Source organism: Chiloscyllium plagiosum, chromosome 16 (genome assembly GCF_004010195.1).
Source record: "Chiloscyllium plagiosum isolate BGI_BamShark_2017 chromosome 16, ASM401019v2, whole genome shotgun sequence".
Lineage (NCBI taxonomy): Eukaryota > Metazoa > Chordata > Chondrichthyes > Orectolobiformes > Hemiscylliidae > Chiloscyllium > Chiloscyllium plagiosum.
This window is the reverse complement of record NC_057725.1, coordinates 28,933,770-28,953,917: the sequence shown is the minus strand read 5'-3', so window position 1 is coordinate 28,953,917 and position 20,148 is coordinate 28,933,770. Positions and strand designations below refer to the sequence as shown.

Here is a 20,148-nt window from a genome sequence, read left to right as displayed (position 1 = left end):
GAGAAGGGAAAGATATACAAGAGATTTAAAGAACAGCTTTTTCACACAGAAGGTGGTACATGTATAAAATGAGCTGCCAGAGGAAGTGGTGGAGGCTGGTACAATTGCAACATTTAAAAGGCATTTGGACGGGAATATGAATAGGAAGGGTTTGGAGGGATATGGCTGGGTGCCGGCAGGTGGGACTAGATCGGGTTGGGATAACTGGCCAGCATGGACTGAAGGGCCTGTTTCCCATGCTGTACATCTCTATGACTCTATGTCTCCATCTTGCTATATCTTTAGATATCCAAGGAGCTACAAGCGGCATAAGACTCAAAACTGACAAATGGTCTCAACTGCTTTTCCAAGCACTAACCGATCTTGGTGCTGTAACTAAATTTACTGAAATAAACTCCACTATGGCAGATTCAATGACATCCAGGCAAAAATCAAAGTGACTGCCTTCTAATTGCAAAGCTTTCCACAAAGCATGAATAACTTATCCTTTACTGGAATTACATTCCTCTAGCTTAAGAAACACACCTGGGACTAGATTTTGTAGCCTTCCGCAAGATGGGGGCATAATATATGATGGGTATATATAATATACAGGGGGAGCCCATTGACTTTGTGCCCATCCCAACATTGCCCCCATAGCACAGGCGATCTCCTTAAATGGGAAATTAACATCCTATTAAGGGCTGCAATCTACCTCCACTACCATCATACAATGGCAGCAGAAGCTGGGTTAGAGTGGGAGGCTGTTGTCTCACCACAGTTGCTGAATAGAAGACAAAGAAGAAGGGGTATATCCACTTTATGTTGTCCTGTGCATATCAAGGGCCTAGCCTGGTAACCACAAGCTAACACCCACCTCACTTGAGCCCTCCTCTCCCTCGGGTGTCCAACCCACACCATGTGAAAAGAAAGCTTTGATGCATCTCATTCCAATATCCATCACCTCCTCTTCATGGATCTCTGTGCAATCTCAGCAACCTTCAGGTTGTGGGAAGACTGCGACTGCACAAACTGCCAAATGATAGTCCCATGCTCGAATCCTTTCTCCTGGGGGTTGGAAATCCCACTCTCCTGCAGCATAATTAGGTTGTGGGGCAATTTATTTTCAAAGGTTGGTTGGTTTGTCACTGACATTTAAAAAAAATAATTGTTTTAAAATGATACGGCCCCAACCCATAACATCCAGCCCATGCCGTTTATGATCTTTCCTTTTTAAGTGTGAACCTTTTAAGTCAATATGATTCCAACCTTTTCAGTGTACTGTAATAAACTCCAAGCTCTTTTGAAGTGCACTTATGTCAAGGCTTTTTTTAAAACTGATTTCTCAACCAGGCATCCCATTTTCTACAGTTAATTCGTAAAACTAACAGTTGTATTCTAAGACATATGAACTTTTAACTGAATATTCACAATCATGAAACACACAGTTTTACACAGGCAGTCTAAAGAAAAACAGAAATGGTGAAACTTGACCTTGTACCTGAGGAAAGCAGTGCTTCCTCCTCCTCTTCCAGCACCACACTCTGCATGCAGTCCAGCTCCCACTTGTGTACCTTGGTTACCCACAGCGCTGGGACCAGGACATTATATCTGGAGCTTGGAGAGAGAACAAAACACAAACAGGTGTTTAAAATCAAAATTCAGAATAAGGCTAGTGAAATTTAGCATTTCTTTTTGTATTCTGCAAATATCGAGAACTAATTTTAATACATTTGTAAAATTAGAGCCGGATCCTTCATGGATAATGGACACAAAAACAGAAATTGCTGGAAAAACTCAGCAGGTCTGGCACCTTCCAGAAGGGTCACTGGACCCGAAAACATTAACTCTGATTTCTCTCCGCAGTTGCTGTGTTTTTCCAGCAATTTCTTTTTTTATTTCCGGTTTCCAGTTTCTGCAATTCTTTGAAGTTTTGTCTTCCTTCAGGGATAATGTTGCAGGGAAAATAATTAGTAGCAATCTACAACTTGGACTCCCTATACATCCGCGCTGTCAAGGCTGAGTGAAGATAGGCTCACCTTCCAACCTACCAACCTTTGCATAAGCCACATCATCCAACCGTTCCCTCCGTGACTACCTGGTCAGTTCCACACCCCCAACAACCCACCCTCCCCTGCCACCGCGGAATTGCAAAACCTGCGCCCACACCTCCTCCCTCACCTCCATCCAAGGCCCCAAAGGAGCCTTCCACATCCATCAAAATTTCACCTGCATGTCCACCAATATCATTTATTGTATCCGTTGCTCCCGATGCGGTCTCCTCTACATTGGGGAGACTGGACACCTCCTAGCAGAGCACTTTAGGGAACATCTCCAGGACACCCACACCAATCAATCCCACCACCCAGTGGCCTAACATTTCAACTCCCCCCTCCCACTCTGCCGAGGACATGGAGGTCCTGAGCCTCCTCCACCGCCGTTCCCTCACCATCCGATGCCTGGAGGAAGAATGCCTCATTCCGCCTTGGAACACTTCAACCCCATGGCATCAATGTGGATTTCACCAGTTTCCTCATTTCCCTTTCCCCCACCTCACCCCAGCTCCAGCCTTCCAGCTCAGCACCACCCTCATGACCTGTCCTACTTTCCTATCTTCCTTTCCACCTACCCATTCCACCCTCCTCTCTGACCTATCACCTTCATCTCCACCTCCATTCACCCATTGTACTCTTTGCTACCTTCCCCACCCTTCCCTCTGACTTATCACCTCCATCCCCACCCCCATTCACCTATTGTACTCTATGCTACTTTCTTCCCCCACTCCCCTCTCATTTATCTCTCCACCCTGCAGGCTCCCTGCCTCTATTCCTGATGAAGGGCTTTTGCCTGAAACGTCAATTTTCCCGCTTCTCGGATGCTGCCTGACCTGTTGTGCTTTTCCAGCACCACTCTAATCTAGAGGCAGGTGGTAACAGTACAGCTTGACCTAAACTGCAGGCTAGGAGAAAGTGAGGACTGCAGATGCTGGAGATCAGAGCTGAAAAATGTGTTGCTGGAAAAGCGCAGCAGGTCAGGCAGCATCCAAGGGGCAGGAGAATCGACGTTTCAGGAAGAAGGGCTTATGCCCGAAACGTCGATTCTCCTGCTCCTTGGATACTGCCTGACCTGCTGCGCTTAACCTGCAGGCTTCCAAGGGATGAGCTGTTGGTGGAGATGCCACTGGGAATGCCTCACCATTATTCCTTAGAGAGAGGGAGTTTAAAAAATATTTAATTGCTACAAACTTACACTGAAAGAAATGATACAAGCTCAGATCCCATCTGCAGGGGAGAATAATTTGCATGGATAATTGTCAATCATGACGCAGAGAAAAGGCAAACTTTGAGGGTAGTAATCTTACATTACTAATTCAATGGAAAAGGGACATTCCAACAAAGAAATTTTGTCAGTTCTTGTTCAAGACCAACGTCCCATGTGGACTTTATTTTGGCAACTTACCATTACTAACCACTGAAGCCATCACAAAGCCCAACAGTTACCTTGCACAGCCCAGTCAAAACAGCAGGCGCCTATTTGGCCCATCGTGCAGCACTGGCTCTTTGACAGATGAGCCTCTTGCCAGATCCCACTTGGGACAAAGTTAGAGCTGCATGGGAAGTTTTTATCTAGCTTTCATAAAAATTTGAATTGGATTTAAATGCACCACACAGAATTTATCTGCATTCCTACAACTTTGCCCATTTTGGTCACATCAACATTGACTCTGCCAACAGAACTAACTGGGACTCAGGAATCCTCTCTCTAAAACTTTCTCCTAAAGTCTCTCTCTCTCTCTCTCTCCTCTTTTAAGATGCTCCTGTTTGACCATGCTTTTTGTTTTGATACTTCTTTCTCTGGCCTGGTATCAAACTTTTGCTTGATGACAACCCTGGAAAGCAACGTGGGACACCTTTACTAAATCAAAGGTGCTATAAAAAGGCAAGGTTCTTGCCAGACATTTATTTAACAGCAAGTTTGCAGGCGATGTAATCTCTTTTTAATTTAAAGCGAGTCCACTGGTGAAAATGTGAATAGCACAGTGTGGTGCCCTTCACAAAAGCGAATCTCTTGCATTATTGCGATTCATGCTAAACGGTTTCCATTTACTTCAACGGACAGTAATTGCAGTGAAGCCAGATTTAAAGTGGAACACCAGGAGAGGCAGGAGGTGAAACCCTGTAAATTGTTCCTTTGACAATATAATGCAAGAGAGGCTTTTTCATTCAGATCTTTGAACGTCTCCGGTGACTCTCTGATTGCTATCGACTTGGGAAACATTTACTCTGTCTCCAGTTATACCACTGTCAAAATCCCACCCAAACGAATACTTTTAAACTTGCATTGAACACGTAACAAAGATCCTGCTGAGTATCATCTCTGCAACAATGCACAAAGTCAACTTTGTTCCAGTTGATGAAAGGTTTTCATTTTTTAGAGAAAAAAAATAGAAACCTCGGAATAGACCCCATCAATAGCAGGCACTCATCTGTCCTACTGCCACAGACTTAAACATGGTTGTGGCACAGGTATTCAGTGGATTTGCTGAGTTGGATTCTGCCTCTGATTAGATTAGGTGTCATCAGTACTGGCCTATTCAGATTGTCGAAGTTCTGATGATCCCTGAGCCCAATGCGCTAGGTAGCATATAACAGGATACCTCTTACCAGAGCTGCCTCACCTCTAATCCCCAACACATTGACATCTTCCTACCTCCACCTTTCAGATGATGCGTTAAACTATGGTCCCTGTTTTTGGATATGTTAGCAATTAAACTCTCTGCTCAGTGATGCATGATGATTTAATTAAAGTCCCCCTTTCCCCTGGATAAATACACTTTTCCTCACGGCAATGCTCCAGGCCCACAATTCTTCAAGATCCCTGCACTTCTCCATCTCCCATTTCCTTTGGCCCACTTTTGGTGCCTATTCCTTCAACCTCTGTATTCCTTCCCCCCCCCCCCCCCCCCCCCTCCACTCTGTTTGCCCCTCTATTTCTCTCTACTCATTAAAACGTAATGCAACAATTAAAGCAAGGAGGAGAACAGAGAGCAGGAAACTATCAGCCTGTAAGTTTAACATCTCTAATTGGCAGATTGTCTTAAAAAAACATTTAGAAGATCATGTTATCACCAGACAGGTCAACCTGGTTTATTGAAAGGGACGTCATGTTTGACAAATTTCTTGAAGTTTGATGGTGAGCATTGCTGCCACACAGCACCAGGGACAATAAGCTTCGACCAAAGGCAAATCCATGGCCCAACCCTCAAAGGAGGACAGAAGGAAAGACAGAATTAAGGAGGTATCTCCCTGCAGTTGAAAGCAGTTCAGAGAAGCTTCCCTACACTATCCTAAGAACCAGGTTAAAGGAAATTATGCTTTCCAAATTTAATTCATATTTAACTCTATAATAGTGAAGTAAATTTTAATTTAAGCTCCAAGTGTAGCTTGTGATCTTGTGTAAGGGGGAATAGGTCATAGTGAAATCAAACGTCGATAGGCAGGAGGCTGGAAGAACATAGTAAGCCAGGCAGCATCAGGTGGTGGAGAAGTCGACATTTCGGGCGTAACCCTTCAGGATTAGGGGGACCTGCAGATAAAGGGGATGGCAGGGGCAAGGTGGTGAAGTGGGGATAGGTGAAGACAGGTAGAGGGTATGACCTGGTTGGCCAAGGGGAGGAATGAATCTGGTAGGTGGCATGGAACAGTAGAAGGAAGGGGGAGGGGCTGGGAAGGGAGTCAGGGAATGGGGAGGGAGGTTATTTGAAATTGGAGAACTCAATGTTGAGTCTCCAGGCTGTAGGCTGCCCAGGCGGAAGATGAGGTGTTGTTCCTCCAATTTGCGGTTTAATTCGTTGTAGCAAAGGAGGAGGCCAAGGATGGTCATGTCGTAAAGGGAATGGTTAGGGGAATAGAAATGGGCGGTGACTGGGAGGTCCGGTCATTCCCTAAACAGGGAATTGGAGTCTGGGTTTGTAGGCTCCAGATAAGATATCCTCTCTTATAATCCTCTGTGTATGATTATTTTCAATAAAGCCTGTTGTTGTTCACTTACAAGAGTGTAGATCTCATACTACTATGTGGTAGCAAATGGTGACCATATCTACAGGACTGGGGTCTTTGGAAGAGCCTGAAGTCAAGATCACTGATGGTAAACCATGACGCCCAGCCCAGAGAACTAAACCCAGAGGTGGAGAAAACACCCAAAGTGTAGCTCAGCTGTGTTAGGGACTGTCTAGCAAGGGGCTTCACATGTACTTGGGAACGGAACTGTGTTACAGGAAAGCTGGTGCAGAAATCAAAGAGCGGGAGAGTTTGGGTTTGGCAACCAGGGTTGGGGGTGGAGGGCGGGGAGAAAAAAAAAAAATCAACAAGTAAAGTAATATTGAAACAAACCAATAATAAAACACATGAATGTCAACTGTGCTCCAAAACAGGTGCAGTCCAAGTAATTCGAGAATTCCAGAGGCAGGAACCAAAACTGTTTGATTTTATCGAGTCATGAGTGAAAGGCGAGATTTGGGTAAGGATGAAGCAGCAACCAGAACATTAAACACATACCACAGTAGTCTGCTGGGGTCTCAGCACTAAGAGAAATAGACTATAAATAGCCCATAGCAAGAATTCAGCTTCCTTGATAATACAGGCCTGCAGAATGATTTTTGGTAAACAATAGAAAAAGTAAATGGCAGATAAACAAGTTTGAAATTAGAGCAGACATATTAATCCCTTTGGATACCACACCATTGACTAAGGCAAAGAATCTTCAAACTATCCTCCATTAATTTTGGGAGTTTGGGAAGTACAAGTAGCCAGGAAAGAGAAAATAGAAAGAGATTGGAAAGAGTTTAGATGCAATTCTTAATCATTATGACCCTTTATTAAGTAGAGCTGCTTGTATAGTTTTAGGTGAGAGCAGGCAGTGGCCTAGTGATATTATTGCTAGACTATTAATCCAGAAATTCAGCTAATGTTCTAGGGACTTGGATTCAATTCCCAGCATGGCAGATGGTAGAATTAGAATTCAATTTAAAAACAATTCTGGACTTAAGAATCTAGTAATGACTGTGAAACCATGGTCTATTATCAGGAAAACACATCTGGTTCACTAATGTCCTTTAGGGAAGGAAATCTGGCATCCTTACTGGGTATGGCCTACATGTGACTCCAGACCCACAGCAATGGCAGTGACCCTCACTGCCTCCTGAGCAATTGGGGATATACAATAAATGCTGGCCTAGCCAGTGTCACCCTCATCCTATTAGTGAGTAAAAAAAACTCCTTCAGTTAGCAGGCATTGAAGAAATTGCAATCCTAGCACTGTACGAGGGTGGGGGTAGACCCTCTATTGTTCCCAGAACAGAAGATAGAAAGAACAGGAAAACAAGGTGCCGAACAAGATATTAAGCAGCCACCATTGCATGGATGAATGCAAAACATATATGTTACATGTTTGTACTTTTAAACATACACAGCAAATTTTCGATTCTTGTTTTTCACTGAAGCAAAATAAAAAGAAATTCATTGACTATGAAGCACTTTGAGGAGTTACAACACCATGACTTGTTGCAAATTACTGGATAAACGTGAGTCAGTTCTTAAATGATAAAACTTACAGTTGCATTTAATTTCAATATTCACTGTTCCACCAATAGAATTCAGATACAGGTGCTGCTTAACTCAATCAGTAAAGGTAATTGGTTCATCGGGAGTGACCCTCCATTCAAACTTTTGTTCAGTCCTCTGTACTTCCTGAGAAGAAATATTTCAATTGTTTACAAAAGACTACCCTCATATCATGAGGTATTTTGACCACTATTGGGGATAGTCTTACAAAACCAAGATGAGTTAGCTGTTTTCTGGCACAATACAAAAAACACATATAATCTTGCCATGTCATCTAACGTCCATCACACCCCCATCTCACGTCAGGCTAACTAATGCATTGTCTCTAAATGTAACTTTCCTAAGGATCAACAAAACTGGTTAGTTTAAGATCCAATGATTTGACTTCTAGCTTGGGGCTGGTGAACGAAGCTATAACATCTGATTTGTTATGACAGGAGCCAGGGAGACACCTGGTAGGGATGGTGGTTTTCTCTAGCTTCCCATCCACTTCCTGTCAGGGCTGCTTAAGGGATGATTGCATTCCACCGTGGAAGAGGATTAGTAGATTTAGAATCATAAAATGGGTATAGTAGGAGTCTGATTGAGTCCCTGCTCTTTCTGAAAGAGCTATTTAGCTCGGCCCTTTACCCAGTTCTTCCCTGCCCGTCTTGAAATTTCTTTCCATGATTGATATTTCTGTCACTATTCGTTCAAATATTGCATTCCAGATCACATTCATACGCAGTGGAAAGAAAAAGCATTTCCTAATGTGAGCCTTGGTTCTTTTGATCACTTGAAATCTGCATCCTCCAGTACTTAACCTTTTTGCCAATGGGAATAGTTTCTCTCTATTAATCCAGTCTGGGTCTCTCAGCTTTGAACCAGTAAGATGTCGGAGCAGAAATAGACCATTTGCCCCATTGAGTCTGCTCTGCCAATTCAATGAGCTCATGGCTCAAACTATCAAACTTGCATTGAATCATCTCAGCTCTCAGGAGAACATCCCCAGTTCTCCAAACTATTCATTTGTTAAGTTGCAGCTGGTTAGAGATCTGGTTATATCTATGCTGAGTAACTGTGTTCAGTTCTAAGCTCTACATCGCACCTTTGAGGAGGTGCAGCACGTTCATCAGAATGATACTGGGGTTAGAAGGTTAAAATGATGAGGTTGGTTTAGGTATACTAGGATTATATCCCCTGGTGTACAACGATTAAGTGGTGATCCAGTTGTAGTTTTTAGGGCTTGAACAAAACGAAAGAAAAAGTTCAGGGAACGTGTGCATCCTCCCTCGGGAGCAGTCTCTCATCCATGGTATACCAAACAATTTCAGAATTCCTAGATGGAAGGTGTCCACATTTCATCAAATTCACTTTCTATCATCCTAGTAGATGATCCAACAATAAAAAATATTGTTGCTCAACAGACGTATACATCACAGTGATGTACAACAGTTCCAAACATGACGTAAATGAAGACTCCCAATAGTAGAGTTCCAACAACCAAAGATCCAAAGTGACCCACTGGAACCATTTGAGCCACAGCACAGAAAGAACTCATTCAGCCTATTCTACTGTACTGGCCCTTTAAAAGAACTTTCCAATCAATCCAATCCTTTGCGCTTGCCTCAGTGCCCTGCTTTTCTTTCCAAGTACCTAACCAATTGCCTTTGGAAATTACTATGGTATCTGCTTCACTGTACTTCCAGATGGCACATTCCAGTTGATTATGACTCACAGAGCAAAGCATATTTTCATCTTTCCTCTGGTTCTTTTGCAGAATTCATTGGATCTCTTTCCTCTGGTTATGGACCCTCCTGCGAATGAAAACAGGTTTACTGCGTACTTCATCAAATCCTGTTAAAATTTTGAAGAGTTCCAATAAATGTTTCCTGAACTTTTCTTGCTCCAAAGTGAATGAGAACAGGAGTAGGGTGTATACCTTCTTAAACTTATTCTGCCATTCAGTGCAACCATAGATGATCTGCAACCTTATTCCACATACTTTGCTCCACTTCCTTCAATGCATTTGAATAACACAACTCTCTCAGTTTCAGATGGAATCTAGCGTCAAATTAACAAACACTACATTTCTACCATACTTTGCATGTAGAAATGTTTCCCAAATTCACTCCTTTCCCCTTGTCCTAAAAAACTCAAGCAACAGAAAGTTTATTATCTACCGTGTTTCTCAGAAACACGCTATATTCTCTACAAGTCACATAGAAAATTACACACATATAGTACTCCCAAATATTACTACCTTCAAGAAATTCATCTAATGTACTTCTGAATTTATCAATGCTCTCTGCTTCCTCCTTTGTTTAGCATTTCACAATACTTACAACCAAACACAGTAAACAATAGGCAGGCTTTACATGTCCAAGATGAGGAATTTGCAGAATCAGGGTTGGGAATATCCTAGCTAGGGTGGCAATGTAACAGGATGTCCAACAACAGGTGGTGGCAGGGATGGACGGCACTGAGCTAGGGAGGAAAGCAGCTCTCTGGGACTTCATCCAGCAGTTGCCGACAGGGAGGGAGGTCAGGTGATGGGGCAGTTGCCGACAGGGAGGGAGGTGGTCAGGTGATGGGGCAGTTGCCGACAGGGAGGGAGGTGGTCAGGTGATGGGGCAGTTGCAGACAGGGAGGGAGGTCAGGTGATGGGGCAGTTGCCGACAGGGAAGGAGGTGGTCAGGTGATGGGGCAGTTGCCGACAGGGAGGGAGGTCAGGTGATGGAGCAGTTGCTGAGAGTAAGGGAGGTCAGGTGATGGGGCAGTTGAATGGGCTCACTGGGAAAGAAAGGGAGAAAGTGGATGACATGGGCAGGAAGCAAACAGACAAATGAATTCCTCAGCTCAATGTAACGCACATTATTCTGATATATGTTATGTAGGAGGCAATGGTCTACTGGTATTATTACTAGACTATTAACCCAGAAACTCAGCTAATGTTCTGGGCACCTGGGTTCAAATCTCGGCATGACAGATGGTAAAATTTGAATTCAATAAAGAATCTGAAATCAAGGGCCAAATGGTGACACTGAAACTGTTGTCGATTGTTGGGAAAACCCAACTGGCACACTAATGTCCTTTAGGGAAGGAAATCTGCATTCCTTATCTGGTCTAGCCTACATGGGACTCCAGACCCACCAGCAATATGGTTGACTCTTACCTGCCCTCTGGGCAACTAGGGATGGACAATAAATGCTGGCCTGGCTACAGATGATTCAGCTCATGAGTGAATAAAAAAAATTAATGATGCTGCAAAAAACACAAAACTTGGAAGAACTGCAAACTGTGAGGATGGCAGGATGCAAGGTCAAAGAAAACTGACAAGTTGGAGGAGTGGATGGATAGGTGGCATGTGAGGTTCAATGCAGAGAAATGTGAGGTGATTCACCTTGCGTTGGAGAACATTGAAAGATAGCACAATGGAAGAGGTACAATTCCAAACAGGATATGAGAGCAGAGGCACCTGGATGTATACCTGCACAGATCATTGAAGGTAATGCGACAAGTCGAGAGAGCAATTAACTAAGAATATAGGTCTCTGACTTTTTAAAATAGAGGGAGAGTAAAGGAGGAAGGAGATGATGTTGAATTTGTATAAATCACTTGTTTGAACTTGTAGAAGTCACTTGCATTGAATAGAGTTATGGGTGGCACCTTATAAGAAAGACGTGAATTCATTGGAGCGAGTGCAGAGCAGTTCGTAAGAATGATTCCAGGAATGATAGACTTCAACTTTGAGGATAGATTAAAGAGGTTGGGACTGTTCTTAATTTGTTTAAGGGATTAAGTGTTATGGAAGAAGGTAAGAGAATGGGATTGAGAAACATAACAGCCATGATAGAATGGTGCAGCAGATTTCTTCTCCTTTATCTTATGGTTTTAGGGACTGTTCACCTCAGAGAGAAGCAGGCTGTGGCGAGATTAGATAGAGGTGTTCAAAATCATGAGTGAGCTGCATTGAGTAGATAGGAAAGCTGATTCTGCTCATAAAGGAAAAAGAACAAGACAGCATGGATTTAAAGTGATGTGCAAAAGAACAAAAAACATTTTTTTCACTCAGTGCGTAATTAGGGTATGGGATGCACTCCTGGTATGAGGCATTCACAAGGGCTTTGGATGATTATTTGAAACAATGTGTAAGGTACAGTGGAAAAGCTGGAGATTAGCATTAGGCATTGGTAGAGACCATTAAAGTATGGAATTTTACACCATTGGGTGAAGTCGAGACAAATCAATTGTTTCGGTACATTTGAGGGGAAGCTAGGTAAGTGCATGAGGAAGAAGAAACAACAACAAGTGATGCTGATAGTTGGGAGGAGTAGAGTTAGGTAGAGCATAGACATCGTCGTGGGCTAGTTGGGCTGTTTCTGTGCTAGAAAATTCTGTTCAAACAGTGATTTTGCAATCGTTGACAGGCCAGCTCAAGAACAAACAGATGAGAGGGTTTCCAGTCAAGATGCTAGCTCTGTTACATGCCAAAGACTGGGATGGAAATTACCACAAAATTCCCAGTTCAAACTACCAGGTCCCTTGCCAGCAACCCAGATTTAACTACAGTACTCTCGCCAACTGCAATTTAATACTTGCAGCTCATTAAATGACTCAGTTAAAAGAAAGTCAAAGTGCGCTGTTTACTGGCAACATCGAGGAATTTAAACAGTCTGTAGGAATCTTTAAAACGTTTTTTGTAAAAAGCTCTTTCTGATTCAAGGTTAGGTAATGTTTGAACCTTGTTACCTTTCAGGTGAAACATTAAATAGAGGCCCCAATTGCCCTTTCAGGTGGATGTACAAGATATCATGGGCATTACTTTGAAGGAGAACAGGGCAATTCTCCAGTATTTATCCCTAAAACATGTTACCATTAATCATATTATTGCCAGTGAGAGCTTGCTGCACACAAATTGGCTGCCACATTTCCTACATTATAACGTTGCAATTCAAAAGCATTTCATTGGCTGTAAAGCACTTTCAGACATCTGGGTGGTCATGCACATCTTCCTTTCATGGTCACTCTTAATTACTATCATAGTGTACCTAGGCCTCTATTCACCAGGAAAACTAGAGATTGGTGTTTTTAGTTCAGAAATATTAAGACTTGGACTTTGCTGATTCTGAAAGACAAGGCGACACTCAGTTTCTCTGTCTGTTGCAAGCCATTTAACTCAAAGCTGTTTAACTTGAAGAGAGAAGTCTGATTTAAAAGCCATCCACTCAAAAGAGAAACTGGTGTCTAAAAAAGTCAGGTCTCAAGAGATGTCAAAGAAATTTACAAAAGGCAAAACAAGTGGATAGTTTGAAAGAGCGGGGTCCACAAAGCAAATCAAACTAATCCTGTGAGAACATTTGTTTAAATTTGGTTTTGACAATCAACTGTGAAACTGCTTTGTGCAGGATCCTTAATTCTTAGGTAGTGAAGTCATGAAATGTGTTCACTAGGACAGAAAGGTGAAAGATGGGCCTAATCAGTGAAAGCACTGAGGCCTCCTTAACTATCACATTGTAAGGTGCCTCAAGGCAGATGCCAAAAGTGGCACTGGCACAGTTTCCATAGAAACATCTCTCCCTCCCCTCTCTATTAAGTGAAACCAAGACTGCATCAAGCACCCTAATGCAAACATCCCTGAACTCTCTTGACAGGTAAGTGCAAACATCAGCCGTGCTCAATTCAATCTTTCAAAAGGCTGTGGCGTGAGATTAATGGCGGAAGGTCCCGCGGCTGCAGATGAGAAGGGTGATGACTGAACACGTAGACTTCTGAAGCCTACTCAAACACAGTTACTCCATTCAAAGTGGGTCATTTCATTGAGAGTTTGTTAGCTTTAACATGAAGGGGATTCAAAAAAAAAAAACCACCCTATTACAGATTAGTGCTTTTTAAGTGCCTGTGCAAAGCTTTGTCAGTTTTACACAGAATACAAGAACAACTTCACAGCTCAGTGACGTGTATCAAATGTGGGAGAAACGTACACTGGAGCCAGGTTGCAAAAATTTGTGATTTTTGCTAATTTCCACAGCTTTCCCTATAATTTCATAATATTTGGCACAAAGATAAGCATTATTACTGTGCAAGAAAATAGAAATTGAAAATAGTCTCAGGCTCCTAGGAACTGCTGAAACAACAAAGACCAAGGTCCATTTGGTTCATCCAACAGTCTGGTAGTCACATGACAATGAAAAAATTGCTAAATGACAGTGATCTATCTCTGTCACTGAGTCTATACCAGACCCAGATAGGTGGTGAGGAAACCCCTCTGTGAACAGCTTTCCAAATAAGAAATAGATGCAGAAGGTTGTGTGGCTTTTGATTTGCTGAAGACTGGCATCTGTGATACTGGGAGTCTCTGGAGGAGGCCCAGTTGATAATCAACTGAACACTTGTGGCTGAAAGTTGCCACAAATGCTTCCACTTTATCTTTTGCACAGATGGCTTGGTTCCCCCATCATTGAGAATGGAGATATTTATGCAGCTTTCTCCTCCAACAAATTGCTTAGTTGTTCAGTACCACTCATGGCTGCATGTGGCAGGAGTGCAGAACTTTGATCTGATCCTTTTGCTGTGGAATTATTTAGCCATGTCTCACAGTTGCTGGTGATGCTATTTGGATGCACACAATCCAGTGCTGCACCGTCACCAGGGTGATACCTCATTTTTAAATATGCCTGGCGCTATTCCTGATGTCAACTTGGAGAAAGTGAGGACTGCAGATGCTGGAGATCAGAGGTGAGAGTGTGGGGCTGGAAAAGCACAGCACATCAGGGACCATCCAAGGAGCAGGAGAATCGACATTTCGGGCAATTCATGATGAAGGGCTTATGCCTGAAACGTCGATTCTCCTGCTCTTCGGCTGCTGTCTGACCTGCTGTGCTTTTCCAGCAACACACTCTTGACTGTATTCCTGATGTGCTATCCTGCACTCTGTAATAAATCAGGGTTGATCCTCTGCTGCAATGATAATGGTAGATTGGGGATGCCCTCGGCCACCATGTTGAAGATTGACAACCCCTAATGCCTCCTAGATGCCCAATCTTGAGTTACCACATCTGTTCAAAACCTATCCCAGTTAACACAGTGATAGCGCTACAAAACTGGGTATCCTCAATTTGAAGATGGGATTTTGTCTTCACAATGACACTGTGGTGGTCACTGTAACCAATACTGTGATGGATGTGGCAAGTGGATTAGTGACGATGAGATCAAGTATGCATTTCCTGCTTTTTGCTTTCCTTACCACTTGCTACAGACCCAGTCTAGCAGCTATGTCCTTTAGAATCTGGTCATTATGATCAGCAGTGGCTTTGTTGAGCTGTAATTGCTAATGGACAACAAAACCCCCATATAGAACACATTCTGTGTTATTACCACTCTCGGGAGAGATCAGCAGCAGGAAATTTCCTTAACATAGCTGACATGATTTCCTCATAGGGGCCAAAGTAAATGTTGTGGACTCCTGGGGCACCTCCCTCCTGACTGTATACCACTGTGGTATTATCTCTGCTGGGTCTGTCCTGCAGGGATGGTGATGGTATTGTCTGGGATGTAGTCATACTTATGGAATTATACTTTAGATGCAACAATAGGCTGTTGCTTGATTAGTTGATGGGAAAGATCTCCCAGTTTTAGCAGCAGCCACCATATGTTAACCAGGCTAACTTTGTAGGATCAACAGGGCTGTGTTTGCTGTTATCATTTCTGGTGCCTAGATTGATGTTGGGAGGTTGAAGGGGAGTCCATTGGTTCCATTCCTTTGTGACTTTGCAGCAACTGAATGGCTTGCTCAGCAATTTCAGGGGGCAGTTAAGAGCTATTTTCATAGTTGTGGTTTGGAGTCACAGAGGCCAGAACAGGCAAGGACAGCAGATTTCCTTCCCCAAAGGAAATGGGTTTTTAATGTCAATTGGCAATGGTTTCATGGTCATGGTTAGACTTTTAATTACAGATCTTTTAGAAAAAACATTCAAATTCCACCACCTTCCATAATGGGATTTGAACCCAGGTCCCCAGAATATCACGTGTGTCTATGAATTTGTAGACCAGGGACAATGCAACAATACTGCCCCCCACCCCCCCCACCACTGCTGTCAGCAATGACTGGTTAAATATTAACATTTCTCAATCAGCCTCTTTGGCAATGAAGAATAACTATAATAAATGTGGCATCTCAGGTCTTGAATCTTTCAGAGAAAATCTAAAAAGTCAAATATTACATTTATATTCTCTATCTCTTATCTTTCTCCCTTACTGTAGCTGATTCAGTATTGACTTTTAGTTCATCCTCTCTATCCTTGCTGCTTATTACCCGAACCATTACATCACATTGGGTTAAGGTTACAGCTCATTTTGTTCGGCCCAACTCTCATAACATAATAATCATTTTTTTACACTTTCAGCAACTTTTGAGGAAATAGCTTTTTACCCCAGCCAAAGGGTGCAGGGGTAAATGTAAATAATGGCAGATTAAATGCCCTGCTACAGCAAATTCTGGCTCATTGTTTGGACAAAAGTGTAGTATGGCCCATTACCCTCTTAGAAAATAGTCCTTTCACTCCATACTAATTGTCCTTCATTCATTTCACTCAAGTACTCAAAGAACCCTTCCCCCTTCAATGTTTTAAACTACTCAAACCATTTGATTAACACAGCCTAGATAGGAATAGCAGTCTTTTGACTTGATGAAGGCTGGCAAGATAGGACTTTAGCAACCTACAACAATTGCACACTCACAAATTTGTTGCACTGTAACTTATCATCCATGTTGTTTTCACTCAGGAAAGGAAGACAGAGTATGGGTGTGAGGCGAAATAAAGTGCAACCAACACAGGAACACAAAATGATCTGCTCATTGAATTGTCCTGTTAGTCAATTTGATTATCAGAATGAAGTCCAATTAGCATTTTAGGCACAGGAGTAGTGCATTCACTCCCTTGAACTTATTCCTTTCTTCAATTAGAATCTCTGAAATCTTACAGGGTAGAAAAAGGCCATTTGGCCTATCACATCAGCACTAACCCTCCAAACAGCATCCCAATCACACCCAGCTCCCTTAACAATCCCTGTAAACCCACTTTTTTTTTGCAAAAATACATTTTATTCATAAAAAATCCTTATAATAAATACACAGTTACTGAACATTTCCTTACAGTCTGCATGTGAAACAAATAACTTTGGAAGTTTGGCATTCTATGAACAAAAAGAATTACAGCCCTTCGGCCTTCCAAGCCTGCACTGATTCAGATCCTCTATTCTAAACCTGAGCCTATTTTCTAAGGGTCTATATCCCTCTGCTCATTCATGTATCTGTCTAATGAACAAAGAAATAAAGCCCAAGGCATTTGTTACTTATACAGGACTATATTTGCATGTACTTGAGGTCTGATAACTGAACAGACCTCCAATGTACTTTGGCAGAAAGGTCTTAGATGGTGGTCTTTCCCTCCTGCATCTTAGCAGCAGCTGCCCCAAGCTTTAGTACATATAGTCCTGGACCATGGAATGGACCAGACTGCAACACTTGGTCAGGGTCAACTCTTTCAGCTGGAAGAGCAGCAAGTTTCAGACAGGCCATGGAGCATCTTTCAATGAGCTGATGGTCCTCCAGGCACAATCGATGTTTGTCTCATGTGTCCTGGGGGACAGACTGCAGAGCAGAGTCTTCCTTCACAGATCTGCTCGGGATGAACCTCGACAAAAATCACCACATCTCTCTCCAGCCTTCCTTTGTAAAGGCACATTCCAGCAGGAGATGTGTGACAGTCTCCATCCCCCTGCAGCCGCTTTGAGTGCAGGGTGCTGTGGCGCAAAATGTCCGGGCGTATGTGAAGGATTTCACAGTTGGTGCCCTTCTCATCACCAGCCAAGCGATGTCTCGGTGCCTGTTGGAAAGTTCTGACAATGAGACACTCTGCCAAAAACGTCTGCTTAGGGAGCCACTTGAAAAGGTCAACCTTCTCCTTTTTCCACAGGGTCTCAAGCTTGCTATGTGTTGACCACTTGCTGGTGGACTTATGGTCAAAGGTATTTTCTATCACAAATCATTCCAGAAGGGACAGGAAATACGGATGGTCCAACTACTTAGAGTGTTCTGTGGCAAGGCGGCCAGCCTTATCCTTTGTAACACCAGGGGACAGGTAGAACCTCAGTACGTAGTGATATGAAGGTTGACGCACAGCCCAAAGGCGGCCATCAGGATGAGGGTGGCATTGGGTACTTTCTTCCCACCATCTTCCCCCTTCTCCTGTCTAGCACTTTATACGTGGTGTCGCTTCAGACCTGGCCCTTCTTTGACAAAGGCAGGAGATTGTGGGCTCATGTCCCACTCCAGGGCTGTACTGACTGAATGCTGCATTAAGGGTCCTATTTCAGATGACAAAATGATCCAAAGATGTGCAGGTTAGGCAGATTAGCCATTGGAAATGTAAGGTTACAGGAATTGTAGGGCGAGGGTTGGTAAGTCTGGGTGGGATGCTGTTTGGAGGGTCAGTGTGGATTCCATGGGCCAAATGGTCTGCTCCCACAATGTAGTGATTCAATAATCTTATGAATCTAAAAAAAAAAAGCTGGGCCAGTCTTCCCCCTCAGATGATCACAGCTTCCAAAGTTACTTTTTGGATTTTGTTTGGCTATCAGCTTTTCTTCAGAGAGGCATTTAGAGACAGAAATTGATGACATTTTAATAGCACCGTGCGTATCCCAGGATTCCTCAAAGAGCTTCACCACCAATGAATGGTATTTTGAAGAATAGTCAGTTAATTAATCTTTTGTTGATTAATCTGTCACCTTTCTCCATTCACTTTCCTTGTCTATATATCAGCTTAAAACTGGTTGTTCCTCTAACTTGATTCAGCTCTGATGAGAGGCCAATGACCTGAAAGGGTAACCCAGTTTCTCTCTCCATGGATGATGCTTGGCCTGGTGAGTATTACCAACATTTTCTGTTTTTACTTCATATGTCCAGCATACACAGTATGTTGCCTTGGCAACAGGAATCCCTCTGCTAGCTGGAACCATTATTTCAATTAAAACAAAAGAGAAACATTCAACACATCAAAACCCTCTGATTGACGATGGAGCTCTTTGAGGATCCCTGAGGACGTGCACGGTGCAACAGAAATGCAATCAATTTCTGTGTCTATCCCTCTACACTTGTAGAGAAGCCTATCATCAGAAAGTCATCATATGGCAAAATCTTGCCCCTTAGGCTGCAGAATGGAATGTTGCTGACAGACAAAACCATCAGCGTTTCACATTAGTAGCTGAGATGAGATCAGGGAGAAGGTATAGCAGTGGGTGCAGGCTGGAAGGTTAAATCCTTGCAGTTCTTGGTTTAGCCACCAAAGGTCCAGCTATCCTTTGTCTTGCCTTCATTTGACACAACATTCAGAAAACACTTGTACTTGGGGGCCTGTGCCAAAACTATCAAACTACTTTGAAGACTTGTCTACTTTCCAATGTATACAGCCGGTCTGTAATACATCCTCCATCCCCCATCAATCCATTTGTTTTGGCACTCGGGCAAAAGTGGAAAATCAACTGATACAATATTTGTTGGACTCTGTCCACGTGGAAATCATTCACGTGGAAGGAAATGCAAGAGAGACAAGGCCAAAATAAAATTTAATACTATATTATGTGAGAGAGCATGTGAACATTAGAAATGGGAGCTTGGAATGACCTTTACCAGAAATGGAATAAGGAGAACTTACAATTTCTTTAAAAGGTCTGCTGGATCTGTAATTATTTTTATAATTTTTTGAAAAGCACTCGAGTTTGCAACAAATCTAAACGGATCAGTTGTAAGATATATTAGTTTGCAACTTGTAGCATCCCTTGACCGGGAAGCAATATCAGGAAGGACAAAGAAAAGTTCTGTGGGCAGACAAAGAGATATCAGGCTAAGAAGTTACTACAGGAAAGACACAAGGGAAAGTGAAGGTAGTGAGCACACAAAGAGAAAGCATTCAGAAACAAAGAGGAACACAGAATTCCTGACAGGAAAGGAAGCAAATTCCTCTCAGGAAGAACTAATTTTTCTATTTGGAAAAACAGACAGGATTTCTTGGAGGCAATCTAGACAGTTGAGAAAATAGCTCAGAAACATTAAAGAGTTAGATGTTTTCCTGGGAGGTGGTCAAGCTGTGACCGGAGGTTTACTGGTTGATCAGTTGAAAGGAAACTCTGGAGAGCTACACCAGCAGGATTGCCAGGACCCAAATGGCATTGTTTTCATGGAAGCATGCCTGATGGGAGTTATACCAGTAATACTGGTGGTTAAGTGTTGCCAGGTAAGATTCTTGACCTACTCTATGTAAATAAAAAAAAGCATTATGGCAGAACTATGTCCTGGCTTATGTTTATGGGAGCAAATTAGGTGTTTGAATAATATATTATTTGTTGCATTAACTAAAAACAAACTTCATCTTATTCGAAGCATCACGTGCACGTTAATTCATATTTAATTTATGTTGATCCTGAATCATTTTAAATTAAATGTAACAAAAAGATTTGGGAACCAAAGAACAGCAGATGTGAGAAATCAGAAACACAACAGCTAGGG

The 20,148-nt window shown here is 42.7% G+C and overlaps 1 protein-coding gene across 5 annotated transcripts in view; it reads right to left on the bottom strand.

Annotated features, from left to right (window-relative positions):
• The window catches only part of si:ch211-266k8.4 (TBC1 domain family member 10A), a 111,071-nt gene that overhangs the window by 49,270 nt on the left and 41,653 nt on the right, over positions 1-20,148 (bottom strand). For 3 of the 5 annotated variants that reach the window (XM_043705639.1, XM_043705640.1, XM_043705641.1), the window contains exon 10: positions 1,481-1,596. In XM_043705639.1, coding sequence (XP_043561574.1) covers positions 1,481-1,596 — 116 coding nt within the window. Of the gene's footprint in view, positions 1-1,473; positions 1,597-7,591; positions 7,728-20,148 lie in introns of those variants that run through there. The other 2 variants (XM_043705642.1, XR_006313924.1) reach the window with 2 other exon arrangements.